General features: G+C 47.0%; 1 protein-coding gene across 2 annotated transcripts in view; it reads right to left on the bottom strand.

Annotated features, from left to right (window-relative positions):
• bicd1a (bicaudal D homolog 1a) overlaps positions 1-22,444 on the bottom strand; it is a 92,025-nt gene that overhangs the window by 39,726 nt on the left and 29,855 nt on the right. For both annotated transcript variants that reach the window (XM_042335659.1, XM_007894675.2), the window contains exons 2-3: positions 11,185-11,397; positions 148-300 (exon numbers count right to left, since the gene is read on the bottom strand). In XM_042335659.1, the coding sequence (XP_042191593.1) occupies positions 148-300; positions 11,185-11,397 (366 nt within the window). The remainder of the gene's footprint in view (positions 1-147; positions 301-11,184; positions 11,398-22,444) is intronic.

Here is a 22,444-nt window from a genome sequence, read left to right as displayed (position 1 = left end):
TGACCATCAAGTGCCAAAAAAGTGATTCCCATCCTCTCTACCCCCTTCACCCATGATGATGTGAAGGTGGAGTTTATCTGCTGAGTTCGTATCTTTAACAGTTGGATTTGCATTTGAGACCATAAATTCCCCACCCCCCACACACACCTGATTTTGCTTGAGGGTTGAGACAAGCTTTTGCAGAGTGATGTTCTCCTCTTCCAGCTCTGTGTAATCTTGCAGGAGACGTGTCTCCCGAAACTTGTATTCTCGGATCTCGTCCTTCATCCGCGATCTCTGCAGCTCCAACATCTCATTGTTCTTAGAGGAGGAAAAGACACAGAAAGTTGGAGTTAGAAACCAGGTGTCTCAGTCCATTAACAGGTCACTCACTCCTTGGCTGTTTGTGTGCAATTGGCTGCCGCAATTCGCCCATAAAATACACAGTTAATCCACTTTACAGTATATTCTGCAAATGAGACTTCTCAATGATGTGATAAGGCACTATATCAAATGCAAGGATTTTTTTTATTAACAGGGCCCTCACCATTACAAACTGAGTGACAAGCCTCCTGTAATTCTGGAGCCAGTGAAGAGTCTGACAACCATCTCTGTCCCAATAAAGTCACACAAAAGTGGCGCAATGATGCCACCATGCTTGATTCTGTGCCTTAGGTTGGTATCTCCCACCATGGGGATAGCATTGCCGCAACGTAAAGTAGGGTGACCCATACGTTTCCGATTTCCGGGGACAGTTCTCGGATGAGGTATTGTCTCCATGGCCAAATTTGCCCTGTCTTGACTTCAGCAATAAACTGAGCAATCAATAATTCTAAACCAGATACACTCATCAGAGAAGCACAGTCATTAATCAAACAAGCTTGTCCGGTCCTACCAGCCTCAGGAATTGTGGCAAGTTCAATTTTGTTTTATCTGTGTCAACGGATTTGGTTTACAAAATATGGTCACCCTAATTAAAGGCTTCTAAACTCAGCGGCCACACTCCCCACCAGCGATCTCAGAACCCACCAGCAAGCATTTACAAGCTGAGCATTTAGTTCTGCATCAGAGAGGACAACAGAAAAAGCAGCTGCTCTCTGTCCCCAGTGTCACAAGAACTAGACTCACATAAATATAATCCTTTGTTTTGATGTAGCGCTATACCCAAATGCATAGTTTTAGCCTTAAACAAAATACAAAATTACATTTGCATAGCGCCTTTCACGTGGGAGGATGTTTCAAGGTGCTGGACAGTCAGAGATTTGGACCCAAGCGGGGTGGGGGGGGGGGGGAGGGTAATGGGATCAGTGAGGGTGCAAACCAGGGAAGGAAGGAGAATGGAGGGCAGGGAAGGTAGGAGGGAGGCCGAAGGCATGATCGAAGAGGAGGGCCTTGAAATGTGCCTTGAAGGAGGCAAGGAAGGCAGTGAGGCTAAGGGAACTGTGGGATGAAGTTTCAAAGGGGAGGGCAGAGAGTTGGAAGGCCCAACCACCAATGGTAGGGCTGGCTGGGTGGCGGACGTGGAGCAGGCTGGAGTCTGCTGAATGGAGGGAGTGGACACGTTGATAAGGGGTTAGCAGGTCACAGAAGTATGAAGGGGCAAGGCCGGGGAGGGCCTTGAAGATGACAACGAGAATTTTGAACTCTACCATCTGAGGGATGGGAACCTGTGGAGCCGGGTGAGGGTGGGGTTGATGGGGTCAGGGAACTAGTGCGGGAGAGGACATGAGCTGCAGAGTTCTGGATGATCTGCAGCTCGTGGTAGGAAGCGTTGGGAAGGCTGACAAGCCGGGAGTTGGTGTAATCGAGCCTAGATGTGATGGTGTTGCGGAGATGGGGTAAGATAGAGTGGGTCATGGCACGGATGTGGGGTAGGAAGGACAGTTGAGGGTCAAGTAAGTCACCAAGGTTCCGGACTGGCTCAATGAAGTGGAGTGCCTATGACTTAAAATGTCCTAAAATGACCTAAAACCAGTCACATAAAATGTTACTGTTACGCAGAGTATTNAAAAAATCTTAAATTCACTCTTAATTTGAAAATCAGTTTACCGCAGTCCTTCAAAATCACTGTGGACAACGCTTTCCAATTGGGACTGAATTTAAGAATGTTCCCAAACTCTGCACATTCTGATATATTAGGACAATGGTCTGATGGCTATGACGAGATCATTTTGGGCCCCAGATTCAAGGCTCGCCCAGTGCTTTCACCCTGTGCCTGGGCTCTGAAGACCATATTGCTGCTCACAGTTCCAGAAATAAATGAAAGCCGTCACTGTTAATGGGCCATCGATCCACTCCACTCAATCACTAATAAACGATGAGTGAGAAGAACCGCGATTACTGGGAGCCTCATGTTCTGTACAGCACAATCCAGTCAATATCCAATTTACAGCTTTAAAATAAATAGCAAATTCACCCCTGCATGTTTAAACCAGCCAGGCATCCACCCACCCAGACAGGCACACAGCGAGCCAGGCACCGACCCTTGTGTCTGTGGCTGTGAGTATGTGTGTAGGTGTGCGGATGTATGTGTGCAAGAAATAATGGTTCTATTCTGAAATAGTTCAGATCCTATCTCTCACACCGTCTCCACCTCCATCTCCACAAACAGCTTCTCCTCTAGCCCCCACACCGTCTTGTGCAAGATTCCTCAGAGCTCTGTCCTTGGTCCCTTCCTCTACAATATCTATATGTTCCCTCTTGGTGACATCATCCGCAGACATGGGGTTAACTTCCACATATATGCGGATGACACCCAACTCTACCTTTCCTCCTCAATCCTCAACTCCACGACCACCAATGTCCCGACAGCCTGCCTGTCTGACATCGAGTCCTGGACGAGAGACAACTTTCTTCAGCTCAACGTGCGCAAAACTGAGGCCCTCCTGATTGGCTTTCGTCAGCGCTTCCGCACCTCAGGCGCTGACAGCATCAGCATCCAAGGCTGCACTCTCCACCTCTCAAAGCCAGTCAGGAACCTCAGGGTTCTGTTCGACCCTGAGCTGTCCTTTCTTCCCCACATCCGCGCCACAACTGGCACCGCCTTCCATCACCTCCGGAACATCGCCAGACTACGGCACTACCTCACCCCTCACGCTGCTGAAACTCTGGTCCACGCCTTTAGCACCTCAAGGCTGGACTACGGGAACTCTCTCCTCGCCGGCCTTCCCGCCACCTCCCTCCACAAGCTGCAGGTCATTCAGAACTCTGCAGCTCGTGTACTGTCCCGCACCAGGCTTCGCGACCACATCACTCCCACCCTCGCTCGCCTCCACTGGCTCCCCATCCCCCAGAGGATTGATTTCAAGATCCTCATCCTCACCTACAAGGCCATTCACGGCCTTGCTCCCTCCTACCTCTCCGACCTACTATCCCCCTACTTACCTGCCCGTACCCTCCGTTCCTCTGGCTCCGGTCTGCTCCACATCCCCCACCCTAACCGTCCTACCATCGATGGCCGGGCCTTCAGCCTCTCAGCCCCTAGGCTCTGGAACTCCATCCTCCAGTGCCTTCGCCTTGCCTTCTCCCTTTCCTCCTTCAAGGCCGGTCTCAAGATCTTTCTCTTCAACCGAGCCTTCACCCCCCCTCTCAACTCTCTACCCCCTCCTCGCTCCCTCCCTTCCCTCCCCTCACCCTGACCATTTCCCCCCTGCTCGGGTCACGACCCAACTGTCCAGCGCCTTAGGACGTCCTCCCGACGTGAAAGGCGCTCTATAAATGCAATCTTGTTGTTGTTGTTGTTAATTCCCTACCAACCTGCCCACTCCTTCCGCTCAGTGGGTTCCAGCCAACTTCACATTCCACACGCGCCCTCCCCACCACTGGCGAGCGGGCCTTCAGCCACTCTGCCCCACCCTCCAAAGCTCCATCCCACAGTCCCTTTGACTTGCTCCCTCCCTTGCCTTCTACAAGACCCGTCTCAAGACCCTCTTCTTCGGCCGTGCCTTCGGTCACCCTCATTCACCCCCTGCCCTCTACCCTCTGCAATCCTGACCCCCAGCTCAGGTCCACTGGTTGTCCAGCACCTTGGGACATCCTCCTGACATGAAAAGTCCTATACCAATGTAATTTTGTTGTTGTTGGTGTGAGTGTGTGTGGATATATGCGTGGGTGAGTGTGCAGATGTGCATGTGTAAGAGGGTGCAAGGATGAGTGTGTGTGTATATGCTTGTGAGTACATATGTGTTTATGTATGCGTGTGACTGCATGTGTGTGTATGTGTGTGTCTGTGTGAATGTGTCAGTGATGTACCTGGTGATCACTGACGGCCTCTGTCTTTTGCTCTTGGATTGACGACAATGACCTACAATTGACAACGTTCCTATAATTAAAATGAATACAGACACGCCATCCCGTCCCTCAGCGTGCGGGAGGGAAGAACGCTGGAAATTAACAGTGAAACTGTGGAGGAAACAGAAGTCTCGCTATCGCCCTTCAATGACTGAGCTGCGTTCACGTCAGGCCTGGCTTTCCCAGGGAGCACTACAGCCTGAGGCTCTGTGATCACAATTGAAAAGGCTGTTCTTACTGCTCATGACCACATCCTCCAGTCATTGACATGGCACGAGATTAACACCTCCCTCTGTGTTCACTAACTCAATCATTCCCAAAAGGGACTCCTAAGAGATTTGCGCTATTGTACGGCTGCATCTTAGATAACTTGATCAGGGCACACAGAGAGCCAGACTGCTCTGAGCTGCAGGACTAACTCAGGCAGATCACATCCAGCTCCAGGGCTCCCCGGGAAGGTGTGTGTTTTTTCCATTATTCTGTGATCAATGTGACAAAAGCCGGTTTCATATTCATTTCCAAAGACGTTCTGACCCCTGGATGTCAGCAGGGAATGTTTAAGTCGCTCGTCCCTGCAACCTAATTTATACAGCAGTCTGATATTTCTGTGGCTTTGCAGCTTCTTATTCAGGCTGGTACACACGGCTCTACATACATATATATTGCTTTTAATAAGAATGATCTAAAGGCAGGGAAGGGAGAAACAGGTCCCAGAGACAGCAGCTGCAACATCAGGAAACATAATATAAGCACGAGGTAGATCAGTGACAGTGAACACCACTGCAGTGAGAGAGAGGGAGAGAGAAAGAGAGAGAAAGACAGACACACAATGGCATGAGACAGGCACATACATTGACGGAGATATAGGCAGAAACACATGTACACAACGACAAAGGGACAGACATAGAGACAAAGAGAGAAGTGCATACATGGATACAATGTCAGAGAAATGGAGATGGACTGACATAGGGACAAAGAGAGACAAGCATGCATGGGTATAGTATCAGAGAGAGAGAGAAAGAGATGGATTGACATAGTGACAAAGACCAACATACTCACACACGTAGCAACAGATCTAATGGGTCTAAAACATGATTGTCACAAACACGTTTGCAAATGGCAAATACTGGCAGCACCCAGAAGTGCAGTACACTGATTCCCGGGACCTGGGCTCTGGAACACATCAGTCCCACATGCTGCACTTCCAGAATCCGGCAAGAGTTGTTGTTTGCAAAATTGTGATTTAATCCCCAAAGAGAGAGAAACACACACTTGCCCGCGTAAACAGTAAAGAATGCCGCAGGCAAAGAGAGAGAGCAGCCAGAAACAGCAATAATTAACTAAACGAGACAGCGGCAGTGATTGGAAAGATCTCCCATCAACTGACAGTTGTGGTTTCTTTGTGAGAAATAAACCAAGGCTCAGAGACACTGCTCAGAGAGAGTCCACACTGTAAACCAGCTGACATCCCCATCCATCTCCCAGCCGAAGGACCAAGCGCAACTGTGGGATAAACACAAGGATGAGTAGAGTGGCTTCACACAGCATCCAAAGACCTGACTGAGAGACACAGAGCTTACGCGCCCCTCACTCCCTGTCAATGGTGCTCTTTGAAGAGCAAAGGAAAGGACATGAGCATGAGACTGGTAACTCTCTGTATCAGTCATGCTGGGCTCAAGCTTGTGCAGTATCGAACCTTCACATACTTAAGCACTTACTTGAGAGCTCAGCAAGTGAACCTGCAACACCAAATCCCCAACATTCCTGGCTTATTTTCCTTCCACCAGGATAAAAACAGTGTGAACCTCTCCACATCTGAGCAGAGAAACTAATTAAGATCATTTGAGAGTGGGGAGGAGAAGGGAGGAAGAAAATTCAGATTACTATCCTGGCTTCACTGATACCCATAATCATCACAACCTGTGCGTAGCTCCAACACTCTGCACTCCTGCAGCAGCAAGTTGCTTCGGAAGCAGTGACCAAACCTCAGTCCTTCCTGATCTATATTTGTCAGCAACACACACACACCGCAATTACCCACAGAACGACTGCATTGGGACAGTCACGCAACTTGGAAGCACTTTCAGCTGGCGAGCTCAGTAAATGCTGACCATCGCACAAATCATAAAGTCTTAAGGCGGAGAAGCATCCTGCAGGTATTGTAATGAAAGTTCTCGTTGCGTGACGGGCACAACTGCAGCAGAGAAATTTCATTGAAGTCGGGAAGATAAATAAGAGATCACTGGACTTGCCTCTTGATCAAACCTAATGTCCAACTGCTTTGAAATAGCAGCTCAAATCAATATTACTTTGGTTCACACTTCACCAGTTACTTCACCAGATCACTGCACTTGCCTCTTGATCAAACCTAATGTCCAAGTGTTTTTGAAATAGCAGCCCAAATCAATATTACTTTAGTTCACACTTCGCCGGTTACGTGCTCGGACCAAATCCAAACTAACGGTCCATTGGCAGATTTGGCTTCATCATACCGAGACCTACCGCTACGCTCTTGCCTCCGCTAAATCCTCTTTCTACTCTAAGGTATCTTGGAGGCAAAGGACAACTCCAGGCTTCTCTTTTCCACCACAAACCGTCTCCTCCGTCTACCTTTCCATGCCTCACCCATCCTCTCCTCAAACTCCAACTGTGAGGAGATGCTGGACTTCCTCGAATCCAAAATCGAGGGGATACATTCAGCCACCTCTGCCCTGTGCACCGCCACCCCCACATCACCTCATCCTCATGACCCACCCCTCCCCCCACCCACCCATTCCCTCCTATACTCCTTCGACCCTGTCTCTCCCTCCTCCCTCACCTCCATCGTTCGCAATGTTAAACCCACCACCTGTTCCCTCGATCCCAGCCCCTCCTCTCTTCTCATTTCCCAGCTCCATCTTCTGGCCCCTCTCCTGTCCGATGTCATTAACCTCTCCTTGTCCACCGGTTCAGTTCCCGTCCCCCCTAAAAACAGCCGTCATCACTCCTATCCTGAAAAAACCTTCCCTGGACTCATCCCTACTCTCCAGCCACAGCCACATCTCTAACCTCCCATTCCTCTCCAAGGTCCTGGAACAAGTCGTGACGTCCCAGCTCCGCTACTTTCTTTCGCGCCATTCCCTCTTTGAACCCCTCCAAATCCGGCTTCCGCGCTGCCCATAGCATGGAAACAGCCCTGGTCAAAGTCACGAATGACATTCTGAACATCTGTGATCAGGGCTCCCTCTGTCTCCTTGTCCTCCTCGACCTCTTTGCCGCCTTCGACACTGTCAACCACTCCATCCTCCTACACCGCCTCTCCTCTTTACTTAATCTTTGTGGACCTGCCCTTGCCTGGATCGAATCCCATCTCTCTCACCGTCTCCACTTTGTTGTCTCTAACAGTTTCTCCTCCAGCCCCCACACTGTCACGTCTGGCGTCCCCCAGGTCTCTGTTCTTGGCCCTCTCCTCTTTAATATTTACATGCTCCCCCTTGGTAAGATCATCCGCAGACATGGGGTCAACTTCCATATGTATACGGATGACACCCAACTCTATTTTTCAGGAACTTAGGTGTCTTGTTCAACCCTCAACTGTCTTTTCTTCCCCACATCCAAGCCATGACCCGCTCTGCCTTCCCTCACCTCCGTAACATCGCCCAACTCCGTCACTACCTCACCCCTCAGGCCGCTGAAACTCTTGTTCATGCCTTCATCACATCCAGGCTCGACTATGCAAACGCAAACACAACTGCAAATAATCCAGACCTCTGCAGCCCGTGTTCTCTCCCGCACCAAACTCCGCGAACCCATCTCCCCATTCTCGCCTGACTCGATTGGCTCCCTATCCTTCAGAGGATCCAACTCAAGATCCTGGTCCTCACCTACAAAGCCCTCCATGGCCTCGCCCCACCTTACCTCTGCGACCTCCTAACCCCCTACCAACCCGCCCTCTGCCTCCGCTCAGCCAGCTCCGGCCTGCTCCACGTCCCCCGACCCACCCGCCCCACCATTGGCAGGAGAGCCTTCAGCCACTCTGCCCCCAACCTCTGGAATTCCATCCCCCAATCAATCCGCCTCGCCCCCTCCTTAGCCTCCTTCAAGTCTCGCCTCAAAACCTTCCATCTTCAACCATGCCAGCGGTTACCCACCTTCTCCTCCCCTCCCTTCTCGCTCCCTGAGCCCAGTTCGGGTCTGAAATGCTATACTCTGTCCAGCGCCTTGGGGCATCCTCCCGACTTAAAAGGCGCTATACAAATATAATCTTGTGGTTGTTGTACTTGCCATTGGTTTACACAGATATTCAACACACCCATTGACAAGTCTACCATCTGTCATCTACCAGTACGACGGCTGATCAAAGGCCATATCTGAGGAATGGCTCAAAGTTGATACCTGTTTAATGCTTTTAAATTTTAAAATTATATAAAAGGTGCTATATAATTCAAGATGTTGATGTTGTTCTTGTTGCAAGGGTCAGTGGGTGTCTGACAATAGCATCATCAAAATATTGAAGTGCTCTGGGACGCTACCCTGCATGAGAGGCACTATACAAATGCAAGTTGTTGTTATCACACGGGAGGACCAAAGTCTAATTATCTCATCGATGAGCTCAGCAGTTATAACCTGTTACAGGAAATCAAATATTCTACAAACCCCAAATCTGAAATTACTCCATTTTGTTTCAGCGTAGATAATACAATGTCATTTTCGTGGGGCCTTTGATCTCTATCAGGGCTTACTCTAATTTAACGCAGGAGCTATTGCTGTGTGAGACGTCAGCATTCGGTCAGTCCACTCTATCGATGCTCCACAATCCTTTCCACCAGTAACTAGTGACAATGCGATTACTGTAACCTGCACACAGAACACCTCCCCCACCAGCAAGCGTGACACTTGCCCAGCGCAAGCCATCCCCTGCTTACACCGAGCTTTCACATTCACAATTGAAATGAGACAACGTTGTCTGACCTACGTTTGACCTGCTATCCTGTTGCTGACTGTCACGGATTCTGTGAATGAACCAGTTCCTCTGTGGAATTGCAAGGCCCTGAGTGCCAAGCAGGACCACTTGTGAGAGAGCAAGCACTCACCGCTTTAGCTCCCCCAGTGGGATTTCATTCACTTTTAAGAAAAGTCAGTGTAACTTTTACATTGTCAAGGGATCATCCCACCTTAAACTGGTTGTCACAGTTACAATAACCTGCACTTGTTCAGCATCTTTCATGTACAGGGTGTCCCCACAAAGACCTGTTAACCCCATGTTTTTTTTGACCAACTACTGACACATGTGGAAAAATGATGATAATTGTATTTAGAAGTACCTAACTGTATTCAGTACAAGTGTTTAACTGTACAATATTTAGACATCCAAAGGATCGGTGTGAACACCATTCGTTTCATGACAGATAATGATCCGTCGGTGTGACATCTTCCGTAACCTGATGGAGTTCCAAGGCGAAATGCATCTGAGACAGCTTGTTTCGGTTCCTCTGTTGTCTCATAACGCTTGTTTGTAACAGGGGCGTAAGAGGACTTTGTGGACACCCTGTAAGATAATGTCTTGATATCCAATCAATACAATATCAACACAATATCAAGTGCTGGCACCCAACCCAGCAAAAGGCTCCCCACTGATCACGCTACCATCTGTGATCTGTGGCACGCAACTGAAAAACAGGTCTTAAAAGATCTTTACAACACCTTAGTAGTGGGCCATACACACAGGCCCACACCATCGCAGCTCTGGAAAGATGCGCATTTCCTCCATTCCTAAAAAGTTGCGCAAGAAATGCATTTGAGAAAACTAGACTGACACTTGCTGGTGGCTTTCCTGCTATTCACTTTTTCTGTGGTTATGATTTTAGGGCAGCATGTCTCAGCTCCTCAGGTTCAGTACCACCCTTCTGCTGTGAGCTGATTGTAAAATGCTTACAATGTTTGACTAGTTCAGGAGTTCCCCAGAATGGGCACAAGGGCAGTGCTGCCAGGCAGCTTCCTAGTGACGGTTCCTTCCCTGTCCAATCATTGCAGTCGCAGTGTGAACCTTGTTAGATGAGCGATGGCAAAGGTGTAACAGCTGGCAAGCAAGAGGTGCAGAAAGAACGAGTCCAAGAGAAGCTGCCATATGCCTGCATCAGCTGTGCAATCCCCCACAGCCCGGCTCAATTACTGGCTCAGTGCCCAGCTCCCAGTCTGTGCAGTGCCACTCTTCCCACTCTCTTTTTAAAGGGCACAATCTTTGTGAGAAAGCACTTGTGTCCAATGTTCTATCACACAGCAAAGCAATGCATTAGAAGCTGGCAGAGGCAGCACCAGCCCCAACCGCACAGCCCGGCTCAACCAGGAGCCATTGATTTTTCCACTGCACAGTGCACTTCATAGAATACCATTAACCATCATTCAGGCTGAAAATGCACTTGTCAGAAAAACAGAAGGTTACATGGTACAACCAATCTGGAAAAACAAAGCCTCTCAGGATGTAAAGCAAGTCAGTCTCTGCAGTGAACCCACCCACATCCACTCACGCTGACTGCACAGAGCTTAGCTCAGCACCAACAATGTCTCTTGTTATTGTTGCTCACAAGAGAAATTTAGATGAAGAAGGTCCATCAGCCCATCTTATCTCGTTCTTACTGAAGACCCACTCCACCACCCTACCATCACAGCATCAACCTGCTTTTTTCAATGAGTCCAGGGTCCTGGCTTCAACCATCCTCTCCTACTAACCTGTTCCAGTCAGTGTGACGACATACACTGGAGTTGGGATGGTGGGGAATGTCAGTTTGATGTCAGTTTGACGTATCTAGGCATCCCTACCAGAGATTTTCCAGGTTCGAGGCACCATTTATACTTTGAGAACACACTATACAACCCTATTATCAAGCAACGCCTTCCCAGCCCTCTCTACATCTGCCTCCCTACCCTCATGGTTACCTCCTTGAGATCCTGAGACAGTATGGTGACTCGCTCGTTCTCGGACTGGACGTTAGTGACCACAGTCCTGGCTTGCTTGAGCTCAGACTGCAACTCCATGATCTTGCTGAGATAATACGCCTCCTTTGACGCAGACTCCTGCAGGAGAGTCTCCTCCCGGGTCTCCCCATCCTCTGCTACTTTACGATGATTGGAATACGCTTGTCCAAATGCCTGGNAAAAAAACACACAAGAAGCTCCTTTTGAATCTGATTATAATAATATTCCTTGCATATGATAAAGTACCTTATCAAGAAGTTAAGATGCCTCAATGCTTACAGCTTTTACTGTAAAGTGCAGTGACTGTATATTTTCAAGCAACCAATTTAGGCTTTGCAATGTTCCACAAACAGACAATTTTATTTTGTGGTATTGTTGGCTAAGCCACCAGGAGAAACTCCCTTCTCCTTTTCAATACTGCACATTAAACATCATGCACAATCTTAAACATTATACAGAACTTGCTATCGGGTAACATGTGATATTGGAAACACAATTACAACTAATGAGGGAAGCTCCACTGCCCCTCCTCCTCCTTGACATTGTGCAGTGTAACACTGAGCCATACAGACACTGAAATTCTCAAGCTCGATCCCTAGTCTGTGCTGAACCAGTCCTGCCCCTGATCACCCTGATACAAGTCTCACCGCTCTGTGGGACATCGTATAGTTCAAATCCTTCAAGGCAATGAGACACAACCAAACTCAGGGTTATGTTCAGATAACCAGCTCATTGAGAAGTGGATGTGAAGTAGCCCATGGCAGGGGATTGAATTTGACCCATATTACATTGTGGGCAGCATCCAAAGCACCAGCTCCGATACTCTCAGACAAATCGGAAACTCACAGTCACACGGTGCTTTGAAGTCACAAAGGTTTATCCCGACGGGCGGACAGTGTCTTGGAGAATCCCATGGTACAAATGTAAATAAAGGATAGCAAGCTTCAGTGATCAACACATCATAGAGCCCAAACAACAACAACAACGCATTTATATAGCACCCCTCACACAGGGTAGCATCCCAGAGCGCTTGACAGTGATGGACCATGATGCCGAGCCATGGGGTGGGGGAGGTTGCCATAGGCATGGTCGAACAGGAAGGTCTTCAGGCGCAACCTAAAGATGGGGAAGGAAGGGGCAAGCCAGAGGGATAGAGGAAGATTGCTCCATAGTTTCAGGGCGTAGTGGCTGAAAGCGCAGCCACTGTTGGTGGAACGGAGAGCACGAGGGACATATAGGAGGGCGGAGCTAGCCGAGCAGATGCAGCAGGTAGTCGGTTGGGGGATTAGCAGGTCAGAGAGGTAGGGAGGTGCCAGGGCTTGAAGGGATTTGAAAATGAGAGTGAGGATCTTGAAATTGATCCAATAGGCGATAGGAAGCCAATAGAGCCTGGCTAGAATTGCTGTGATGGGGGTGCAGAGTTTAGTGTGGGTGAATATGCGGGTAGAGGAGTTATGGATCAGCTGGATCTTGTACATGGTGGACCTGGGGAGACCTACAAAGACGATATTTGAGAAGTCGAGTCAGGAGGTGATGAACGCATGGATGAGTATTTCGGCTAAGTCTGGGATAAGGTACGGTCAAAGGCGGGCAATGTGGTGGAGGTGGAGGAAGGTGGTCCTGGTCAGGGACCGTATGTGGGGAAAGTAGGACAGCTGTCTGTCAAACCTGACGTCCAGGTTGTGTACTGGTTCAGTAAGTCCGAGGGATAAGCCGGGGAGGTTGAGGAGGTCATAGCCACAGGAACGAAGACGTCGACGGGAGCCAATGAGTATGGCTTCCATCTTATCAACATTTAGGTGTAGAAAGTTTTCGCTCATCCAGGCCCTAATGTCTGCCAGACAAGCAGTGAGAACATCGGCGGACCTGGAATCGCAGCTGAAGAGGAAGTAGATATTGTGTGTCATCTGCATAAATGTGGAGGTTTATCCCATGTCTGCGGATAACATCACCAAGAGAGAGCATATAGACGAGGAAGAGGAGGGGGCCAAGGATGGAGCGCTGGGGTACACCATAGGTGACTGGGTGGGGGTGGGAGGAGAAACCCACCCAGCTTTACAAAAAAGAAGTCATGTTTGACAAATCTCATAGAGTTTTTTGAGGGTATTTCCAGTAAACTAGATAAGGGTGAATCAGTGGGTGTGGTCTATTTGGACTTCCAGAAGGCATTTGATAAGGTGCCGCATAAAAGGTTAGTCCAAAAGTTAAGGGCCCATGGAATTGGGGCGAGCATATTAACGTGGATTGGGGAATGGTTAATGGGTAGGAAACAAAGAGTAGTGATAAACGGGTCCTTTTCAGATTGGCGGGATGTGACTAGTGGAGTGCCACAAGGATCAGTCCTTGGGCCTCAGCTATTTACCATCTACATCAACGATCTTGATGAGGACATCGAAGTTAATATATCTAAATTCGCGGATGACACAAAACTAGGAGGAAGTGCCAACACAGAAGACGACATTAAAAAAATGCAGCGAGACATAGATAGGTTAGGTGATTGGGCAGGTAGGTGGCAGATGAAGTATAACTTAGGGAAGTGCAAAGTCATCCACCTAGGTAGCAAAAACAGTAGAGCGGGTTAGTTTTTAGAAGGGGAGAGATTGGAATGTGTTAGCGTCCAGAGGGACTTGGGTGTCCTTGTACACCAATCACAGAAAGTTAGTCTGCAGGTGCAGCAGCAATTAGGAAGGCGAACAGTATGTTAGCATTCATTATGAAAAGAGTATAAGAGTAGGGAAGTCTTGCTGCAACTGTATAGGGCCCTGGTGAGACCACACCTGGAATACTGTGTCCAGTTTTGGTCTCCTCATTTAAGGAAGGATGTACTTGCCTTGGAGGGGGTGCAGCGTAGATTTACTAGGTTAGTACCAGGGACGAAGGGGTTGAGCTACGAGGTTGACCAATTTAGGCCAATATTCTCTAGAATATAGAAGAATTAGAGGGGATCTTATAGAAACCTATAAGATCATCAAAGGGCATGATAGAGTACAACAACAACAACAAGATTCCATTTATAGAGCGCCTTTCATGTCGGGAGGACGTCCCAAGGTGCTGTACAGTTGGGTCAGGACCCGGGCAAGGGGGAAATGGTCAGGGTGAGGGGAGGGAAGGGAGGGAGGGAGGGAGCGAGGAGGGGGTAGAGAGTCGAGAGGGGAGCTGAAGGCACGGTCAAAGAGAAAGGTCTTGAGACCGGCCTTGAAGGAGGAAAAGGAGGAGGCAAGGCGAAGGCACTGGGGGATAGAGTTTCAGAGCCTAGGGGCTGAGAGGCTGAAGGCCCGGCCACCGATGGTAGGGCAGTTGGGGCGGGGGATGTGTAGCAGACCGGAGCCAGAGGAATGGAGGGTACGGGCAGGTAGGTAGGGGGATAATAGGTCGGAGAGTAGATAGCGGGAGATTGTTTCCCCTGGTTGGAGAAACTAAAACCAGGGGTCACAACCTTAAAATCAGAGGCCAGCCCTTTCGCACTGAGTTGAGGAAGAACTTCTTCACTCAAAGGGTGGTGAATGTATGGAACTCACTACCCCAAAGGGCTGTTGACGCTCAGTCCTTGAACATATTCAAGACTGAGATAGATTTCTTATTGCAAAAGGGATTAAGGGATATGGGGAGAAGGCAGGGTCAGGTTATTAGCTGGAGTTAGATTAGAAGATCAGCCATGATTGAATGGCGGGGCAGGCTCGAAGGGCCGAATGGCCTACTCCTGCTCCTACAAAAAAAAACGTTTCAAGAGATAAAGTGAAGGCTGTGTCTCCTGACTCCCCAAAGTCAGGAGATGGTGAGATGGGAACCCTCACTGTATGAATAATAGCAAGCAGATGGGTTAGACCCTGCCCAGGGGCTCAGAATCATGTGATACAACTTCCACTCACTCTGATGTGGTGAATGAACCATCCACAAAAAACAAACAAATCCCGCTGTCAGGTCACTATTGGTGAGTCTGCAGGCAGGAAAATAACACAGAAAAACTAGGATGGAAGTCAAAACTGGAAAATCCATGGGAAGAGTTCTCAGGATGTGGAAGGGAGCCAGATAAAACCAGGAAAAAGGAACACAAATTTCAACTATAGAAGCAGCTGCAACAAAATACCTCTGTCTATGTTGGTTTGCTGCAGTCCAGGTACAACCATCATGACAACATTACCAGCTGAGGAACAAACAGCAATCGGTTTAACATTAGCTTCGCAGATATCACAGTCTGGCACCAGATCAGCTGGACCCATTCCACTACACTGAAGCAGACACACCTCAGAGTAACTGCATTAAGAAGCTATGAATTGGACTGCCCGTTTATCACTACCTGTCCCAGAGGCCAGCGAACAGCTCCCGGTTTATTTATATTCATCTTCTTTCTTTATAAAGCTCTAGGAGACTGGTCCTGTCCATGATGTAACTTTCTCTACAAGCACACAAGCGTCATACCTGGACTGTTTGATCTACCAGGCTCCAGCCCAAAGCCAGGGCCTGAGACCAACAATAACAGCAACTTGGGACAACCTCACACAGGGTAGCGTCCAAGAGGGCTTGACAATGGTGGAGCACGACCATGAGCAACAGTGTGAATGTTATACTTTCTCCTAGGTTTGATCAGATTTAGTCTCTCTTTAATTCAAGCTTGTATATGACAGTGGGTGAGATAATCCACGAGACTTGGATCCAATCAAACTGAGTGGGGCAATGTGCTGGGAGGCTGGATAAGATGACAACCCTTTCCTTTTAATGCTGGACCTGAATTCAGTTCCACACGCAGCTTTTCAATTGCGTTCAGAAGCCTGCACTATTGGACTCCTCGTCCCAGGGGAGGGAGGGGAGGGGAAGAAAGTTAGAGCATGAGCCTAAAAATAAGCACAGTTGTTACAGTTTGATGGATTACTTGGGCTGAAAGCTGAACACGTGTTTCTATTCTGGTTCTGGTACTTGTTGTGATTCTGGCAGTGTTAACAGCGAGTCTGCTCTGTGATCTGCCAACTCATACAGCAGCAGGGTGGGTGGGGTGGAGGTTTCTGCTCTTTACACAAGAGAAAGAAATTTGCATTAATTGTGCGACTTTGAGTACAAAGCAGACAGCGTGGGCTTAAAATGTACAAGACTCATTTAGACTAGGCATTAAAAGAAATGACCTCTACTCTCCCCTATATAGCAATGACAACACGGAATAGACTACAATAGGCTTTGAGGTGATGTCCATTTATTCTTTAAATAAATTAGTTGGATATGTTTCTCGTTTGGAACAGGAGTGAAAATTATAGAACTGGAAATGGACACAGGTGATCATATCTGAGTGGGACATAATGTTCCCGACCTAATGTTGCTTTCATCAGCTGTAACATAAAATAATAATAGATAGGTGTTTGACACATGTGGAAACTTATCACCATGCTTAAAGAGTATCCAAACAAAACAGAGTTCCACAGATGCATGCCACTACACTTGGAAAATTTCCTACATCTGGAATGGAACGTATACTCTCTCCCCAGAGGGATGCCCACTGCTTACCTAATTAAAGAGACTATTCAATTCAGGATGGCAAGAGCCAAGGTTTGGTGACCCCAGTGTTGGGGTATTGCTGCAGTTTAACCAACTTAATTTGCCATTGAGAGCACTGTCTGAGAGCTTCCTGCTACTTGTCCAGCTTGGAGCACAATAGCCTTCACAAAACATCACTGCGCACTTTAAAAGTCAGGCCCAGAAACCAAGCAAAGGAGAGAGGTTGTGACCATCCATGGAGTCAAAGAAGTAATTTTTAAAGGAGGGACTTTTGCCCATAAAAAATTGATCCACTTAACAGTACATCCTGTTAATGGCTTCGAAATGTCTCGACAAGATAAGGTGCTATAATCACATGCAATAATTATTATTATTATTATTAAAGATAGAGATGGGGGAAAGATTGAGGGAATTCCAGAGGTTAGGGGTATAGAAACAGAAGGCTCGACCACCGATGGTTATGGAGATGGTTGCTGGGGGATGTGAGGCAACTCGAATTAGCTGAGCTAAGGGGGTGAATAGAGCAGTGAGAAGAGATATAAGGAGGTACTAGGACAGGAAGGGATTCACAGGGGACATTGAAGATCTTGAAGTTTGATCACTAAGAAAAATGGAGTTAGTGGAGTACTTTATTAAACTGTATCAGTAGATATAATGTATGGAAATTACAGCTGTATTTTTCAGTAGATACAAAGCATAGATGTCACAACTACATTAGATCAGTAAATATAATGTTATGGCTGTATTAGATCAGTAGATTCAATTTATGGATGTTTCAGCTGCATTATATCAGCAGATATAATGTATGAAAAGTGAAGTTGAAAGTTATTTATGTTTGGGACTGGGCAATATGTATCAGAAGTCATTTTTCTTGAACAAAAATACAGTATCTCTTCGATATTCATCACTCCCCCCAATAAATTTGTACTTTTTCAGCGTTCAATATAAATCAGGAGAGGAGAAAACCAATGAGAATAAACATGAGTTAAAAATGGCCATGGGGGAGATGACTGTCTCTCTTCCAGGGTGACTCCACGTTTGTCACATTAAGACTCGGCTCCACAGAGGACAGATTGTAAAATGCACACAAACTACTGATAATCCAGATTCCATCCACGCGGTACCCAGACTCCACTGCTGCTCCCGCCTGGCATACCCCAAGCCAAGGCGACCAGCCAGTTTCACAATGCCTTGCAGCAGCTGTTTGTAAATAGGTTTTCTATCCACGATGGAGATAAGGAGTCTGTTCAGCACAATATCACAGGCCTTATGCAACAGAACTTTGGACAGCTCCCACTCTGACACACCCACACTGACTTCAGTGGCTCTATTTACTCCAGGTTAACCGCAGTTACAAGATTGAAACGTTTTGCGTAAATAAGGCAAAGGGGATAAAGGATTCAAGAAAATGCATAAATGGACGAAATTTGCTGATCAGTTTCCTGTTGTCAACTGATCAGCTGCCATTTCTGAAAGAAATCTTGGCATCTTGCCTAATTTTGAATTCTTATACTGGGGGGAGGGGTAAATCAGTCAATGTTATATTCATAGGCAGCAGGGATTTGAGCTATATATACACAGGCCACATGAAGCCAGTGTCAGAGAGCAGGGAAAGTACATAGGCTGAATGCTGGGTGTCAGGGGCATCTGTCTGCTTTCTTTTGTTCAGCAGCTTAATTGCACAAATTGCCAACAGCACATAAAAAATAGCAGCCACCTTACACTAGCCGGCTTTCTCAACTAAAAACTGAAAACTGCCCGATGTGTTGGTAGAACAATACTGTATTCTGCCATCTGCCGTCACAGCAAAGAAGCTGCTTCTGCATTGGAAAGCAATCAACAATAAATATGACGTGCATTAGTGGTCAGGGGAAATAACAATAATAATCATCTTTGCATTTGATACAGTGCCTTATCACATCTTCGAGACATCTCAAAGCGTTTCACAGAATTTACTGTAAAGTATAGTGACTGTATCTTTTATGGATGAAATGCAAAATGGAGAAGCTGATACAATAGCCTGTTTCACCCATTGCAATCTGCTTCACTGAAAGGGAGGGGGGGTGACAGGAAGGTGGGGGCAAAAATCGATCTTGCAACTATGGCTTGCAAAGCCGGGGAAGTCTTTGTTTGAAATGATCACTCTCTCCCCGGAGGGATGCATCCTGCTTTCCCAATTCTGGAAAGTATTCGGCGCAGGTTGGCAAGAGCCAAGGCTTGGGGGCCCAGAGTGTGCTTTGGGGTACTGCTGGAGTCTAACCAGCTAAAAGGCGCTATACAAATGTAATTTTCTTGTTGTTGTTGATATCACTGTCTACAAGAGAACAAGTCTCTACACACAATACAAGGGCTGTTTTCTGTTTGCTACTTTCATGTGACGTGGGTTTGGAATGTTGATTCTTCATACATTTTCTAATGAACTTAGAATAACGGTTCCAGTCAGTGGATGGCATTATGTTGCCTCCATAACACCAGATAAATAGAAATCCAGCTGATGACCAGGAAACTGGGGCAGCTGGAGGAAAACGAGGAGGGAAAAAATAGAGACTGGGGCCGGGTCATCCTGGTAGGGCACCCCAGCCTCCAAACCAACACCAGAATGGCCTCCCAAAAGAGGAATTTGAAATGCGTTAGTAACAATCCTTGCATTTGATATAGGGTCTTAATCATGTCTTCGAGGCATCTGAAAGCGCTTCTCAGAATATACAGTAAAGTAAATTGACTGTATATTTCATAGGCGAAAATCATAAGACTTAATAATAATCACAGCAAGTGATTATGATTGAAAATAGAGAAGTGGATCTATTCAGAGTTCTTCAATGTTGGCAGCATACACTCCCACCTCCCACCACCACCAACACACACACACACAGACACTGTGCATGACCACCAAATATTCTACCACCAAAATACTCAGCTTCACTTATTTTGAGGCTGGAAACACAATTACCATGCTTTAAGGGTGGGTCGCTCTGGAAAAGTTAATCGGGCTTTCTTCTTCAAATGCTGACTTTGTATTTCCAGAATCTCCTGATTTTATTTTACATTGCCAGCTTTCACAGGAACTTCATTTCTATTGTAATACCTTCTCTGCATGAAACAAAATGTAAAACAATCCATTTCTATACATGTGTAATGTGGATAAGCTGCTGTGCATTGGCTTTTGAATGCTAACATGCTCAGATACGTGTGACCTTTCTCACTGTTCAAAAGCTCAGTCCTTTCTGATGCTCCGTGACTGGAATATAAAGTAAATGTCCTCAAACAACTGGGTGGTTCAGATAGAGACACCGTCCGAGAATAGGGACACCCAAGAGAGAAAAGACCAGACACACACACGTACAGACACACACATGCACGCATACACATACACACACACACACGCACAGACACATGCACTTTTGCATACGCACACGCAGACACACACAGTTATACATGTAGACACACACACATACAGACAAGCATACAGACACATACACACAAACACACACACACACATGCAGAAACACAGACTTAGTCACACAGACAGACACATACAAACACAGACAGACGCAGATACACAGACACACAGACACACAGACACACAGACAGACAGACATTCACATGCACACATACACGCAGATACACATACATAATTACACATGTACACACACAAACACATAGGCATAGAGTTGGACTGGAAATTCTATAAAATGCTGTTCGAAATCTAATTCCTCAACCATCTCCTAAGGCATTAAAATTTATGCTTATGTTATTCAACAGCACAAAGTGTCAGCTGAAGAGTACCTGTCTCCATTTTCTGGAGGCACATGAAGTGAGCCAGATTGTGTAAGTGTGTGTCTCATTTAAATTTTCAAGCACCTCTACATAGTGCTTGAGACATATTCTTGTCTACAATAATAATCCTTGCATTTGACAAAGTGCCTCATAACAAATATCATCAAGAAGTCTCAAAGCGCTTCACAGGATATACAGCAGATTGTTGTGATTGTGCATTTTGTGGACGAACGTGGAGGTCAGGACATTGGGAAAAACTCCCTTCTCTTTTCGAATTGTCCCATGGGATCTTTAATATCCATCTGGATATACAGACAGGACCTCGGTTCAACATCTCATTCGAAGGACGGCACTTCCGACAATGCAGCATATCTCCAGTGCTGCACTGGAGTGTCAGCATAGACTATGTGGGTTCCAAGTCCCGATGAGGGGTTTAAACCCACAACCCTCTGCTCAGAGGCAAGAGTGCTGCCAACTGAGCCAGGCTGAGATTATGCTTCACGAGCATCCCTGCCTCCCCATGACATCACAGCACCCCGTGAGGCTGAAAACAAACTCACTGAAGAACAACTTGCATTTCACAAAAGACGACATCTTAAAGCACTTGACAGACAAGGAGGAAAAATACAAGCGCATTGGGAAGCAGGTGTGGTCAGAGGGAGATCGATGGTTTGGTGAAAGATGTAAGTTTTAGAAGTTTTTTTTAAGGGCACGAGGCGGAGGGGTTTTGGGTGGAAGTTACAGAGAGCTAGGGGCACACTGACTGAAAGCCTAGCTCAGGGGCAGAGAGAGCTGGGAACGTGCAGCAGACCAGCTTTGCAGAACAGAGGGAATGAGCGGCAGAAGATTGCAGAGTTAGGGTTAGCAAGGACATGAAGGTATTTGAAAGTGAGAATGAGAATCACTCCCCCTGGGGAACAAGGAGCCAGTGCAGGCTGACCAGGTGGATGGGGGTGGAATAGGTTTGTGAGCTCGATGCCTCACTTCAGTTAAAAATGAATTACAATCACCAAAATCAATAGAACTAATTTTGTTTGCATTACCTACAGCAAGGTGAGCTTTTGATCCAATTCACAGCTCATCATGTGCATTAATTGACTCTCTTAAGATACTGAGATACACTGCGGTAGACCTCAAAAGGAAAAGTAAAGGCAGAATTATAACAGCAAATGTTTTTACGAAAGTGTTGCAATTGGCAGGAGACATGGGGAGAAGTAGGAAGCATTTTTAATGATTAAATAGAGAATAGTTCATTCCTTCCTTCACCATTTAATTCTCAGTGATGTGACTCAATATTATCATTTTCTGCTGCACATGCGTACTAAAATGAGTCAGACCTGGAATGAGGTTGAGGTGTAAAGTACATTATTGGTTGTAACCCACTCCCCCAGTCCCCACCCCTTCCCGACACCCCCAGTCTCTCACTCCCCCGTGGCCCCGCCCCAGTCTCCCCTTTCCCAGTCTCCTACTACAGTCTCCCACTCCCCTTCTCCCCAGTGCCCTACTCCCCAGCCCTCAATGATAGAATCACAGTTCAGCCCATCATACCCGGGCTGGTGCCAGTTCTCTCACTGAAGCCATCTGCTCTCACCCCATTTCCCTGCACCCTTTCATATCATTTTTCTTCTCCAAGGGTTAATACAAATCCCTTACAAGTCACAATCAATGTTATTATGGGCCTGGGTTAGTTGTTGTAAGACATTGTACAGTCTAGAAACCCGCCGCAGTTGCGGAACATGGCAATGGCAAAGTAACCATGTTTACTTTACAGAGGAAGTGACTTTCTGATCATCAGTCAACTCACGATTCATCAGATCAGCCACAAAACAGTCACTGCACTTTTTGCACTATATCCTGTTAAGCACTTTGGGACGTCCTCCCGACGTGAAAGGTGCTGCACACCAAATGTTAGGATTATTTATAATCCACTCAGGCAACTTGTAAATCAATCCTGTTACAT

This window comes from Callorhinchus milii, unplaced genomic scaffold (assembly GCF_018977255.1).
Source record: "Callorhinchus milii isolate IMCB2004 unplaced genomic scaffold, IMCB_Cmil_1.0 Scaffold5, whole genome shotgun sequence".
NCBI classification, from domain to species: Eukaryota; Metazoa; Chordata; class Chondrichthyes; order Chimaeriformes; family Callorhinchidae; genus Callorhinchus; species Callorhinchus milii.
This window is presented reverse-complemented; position numbering and strand designations above follow the sequence as displayed.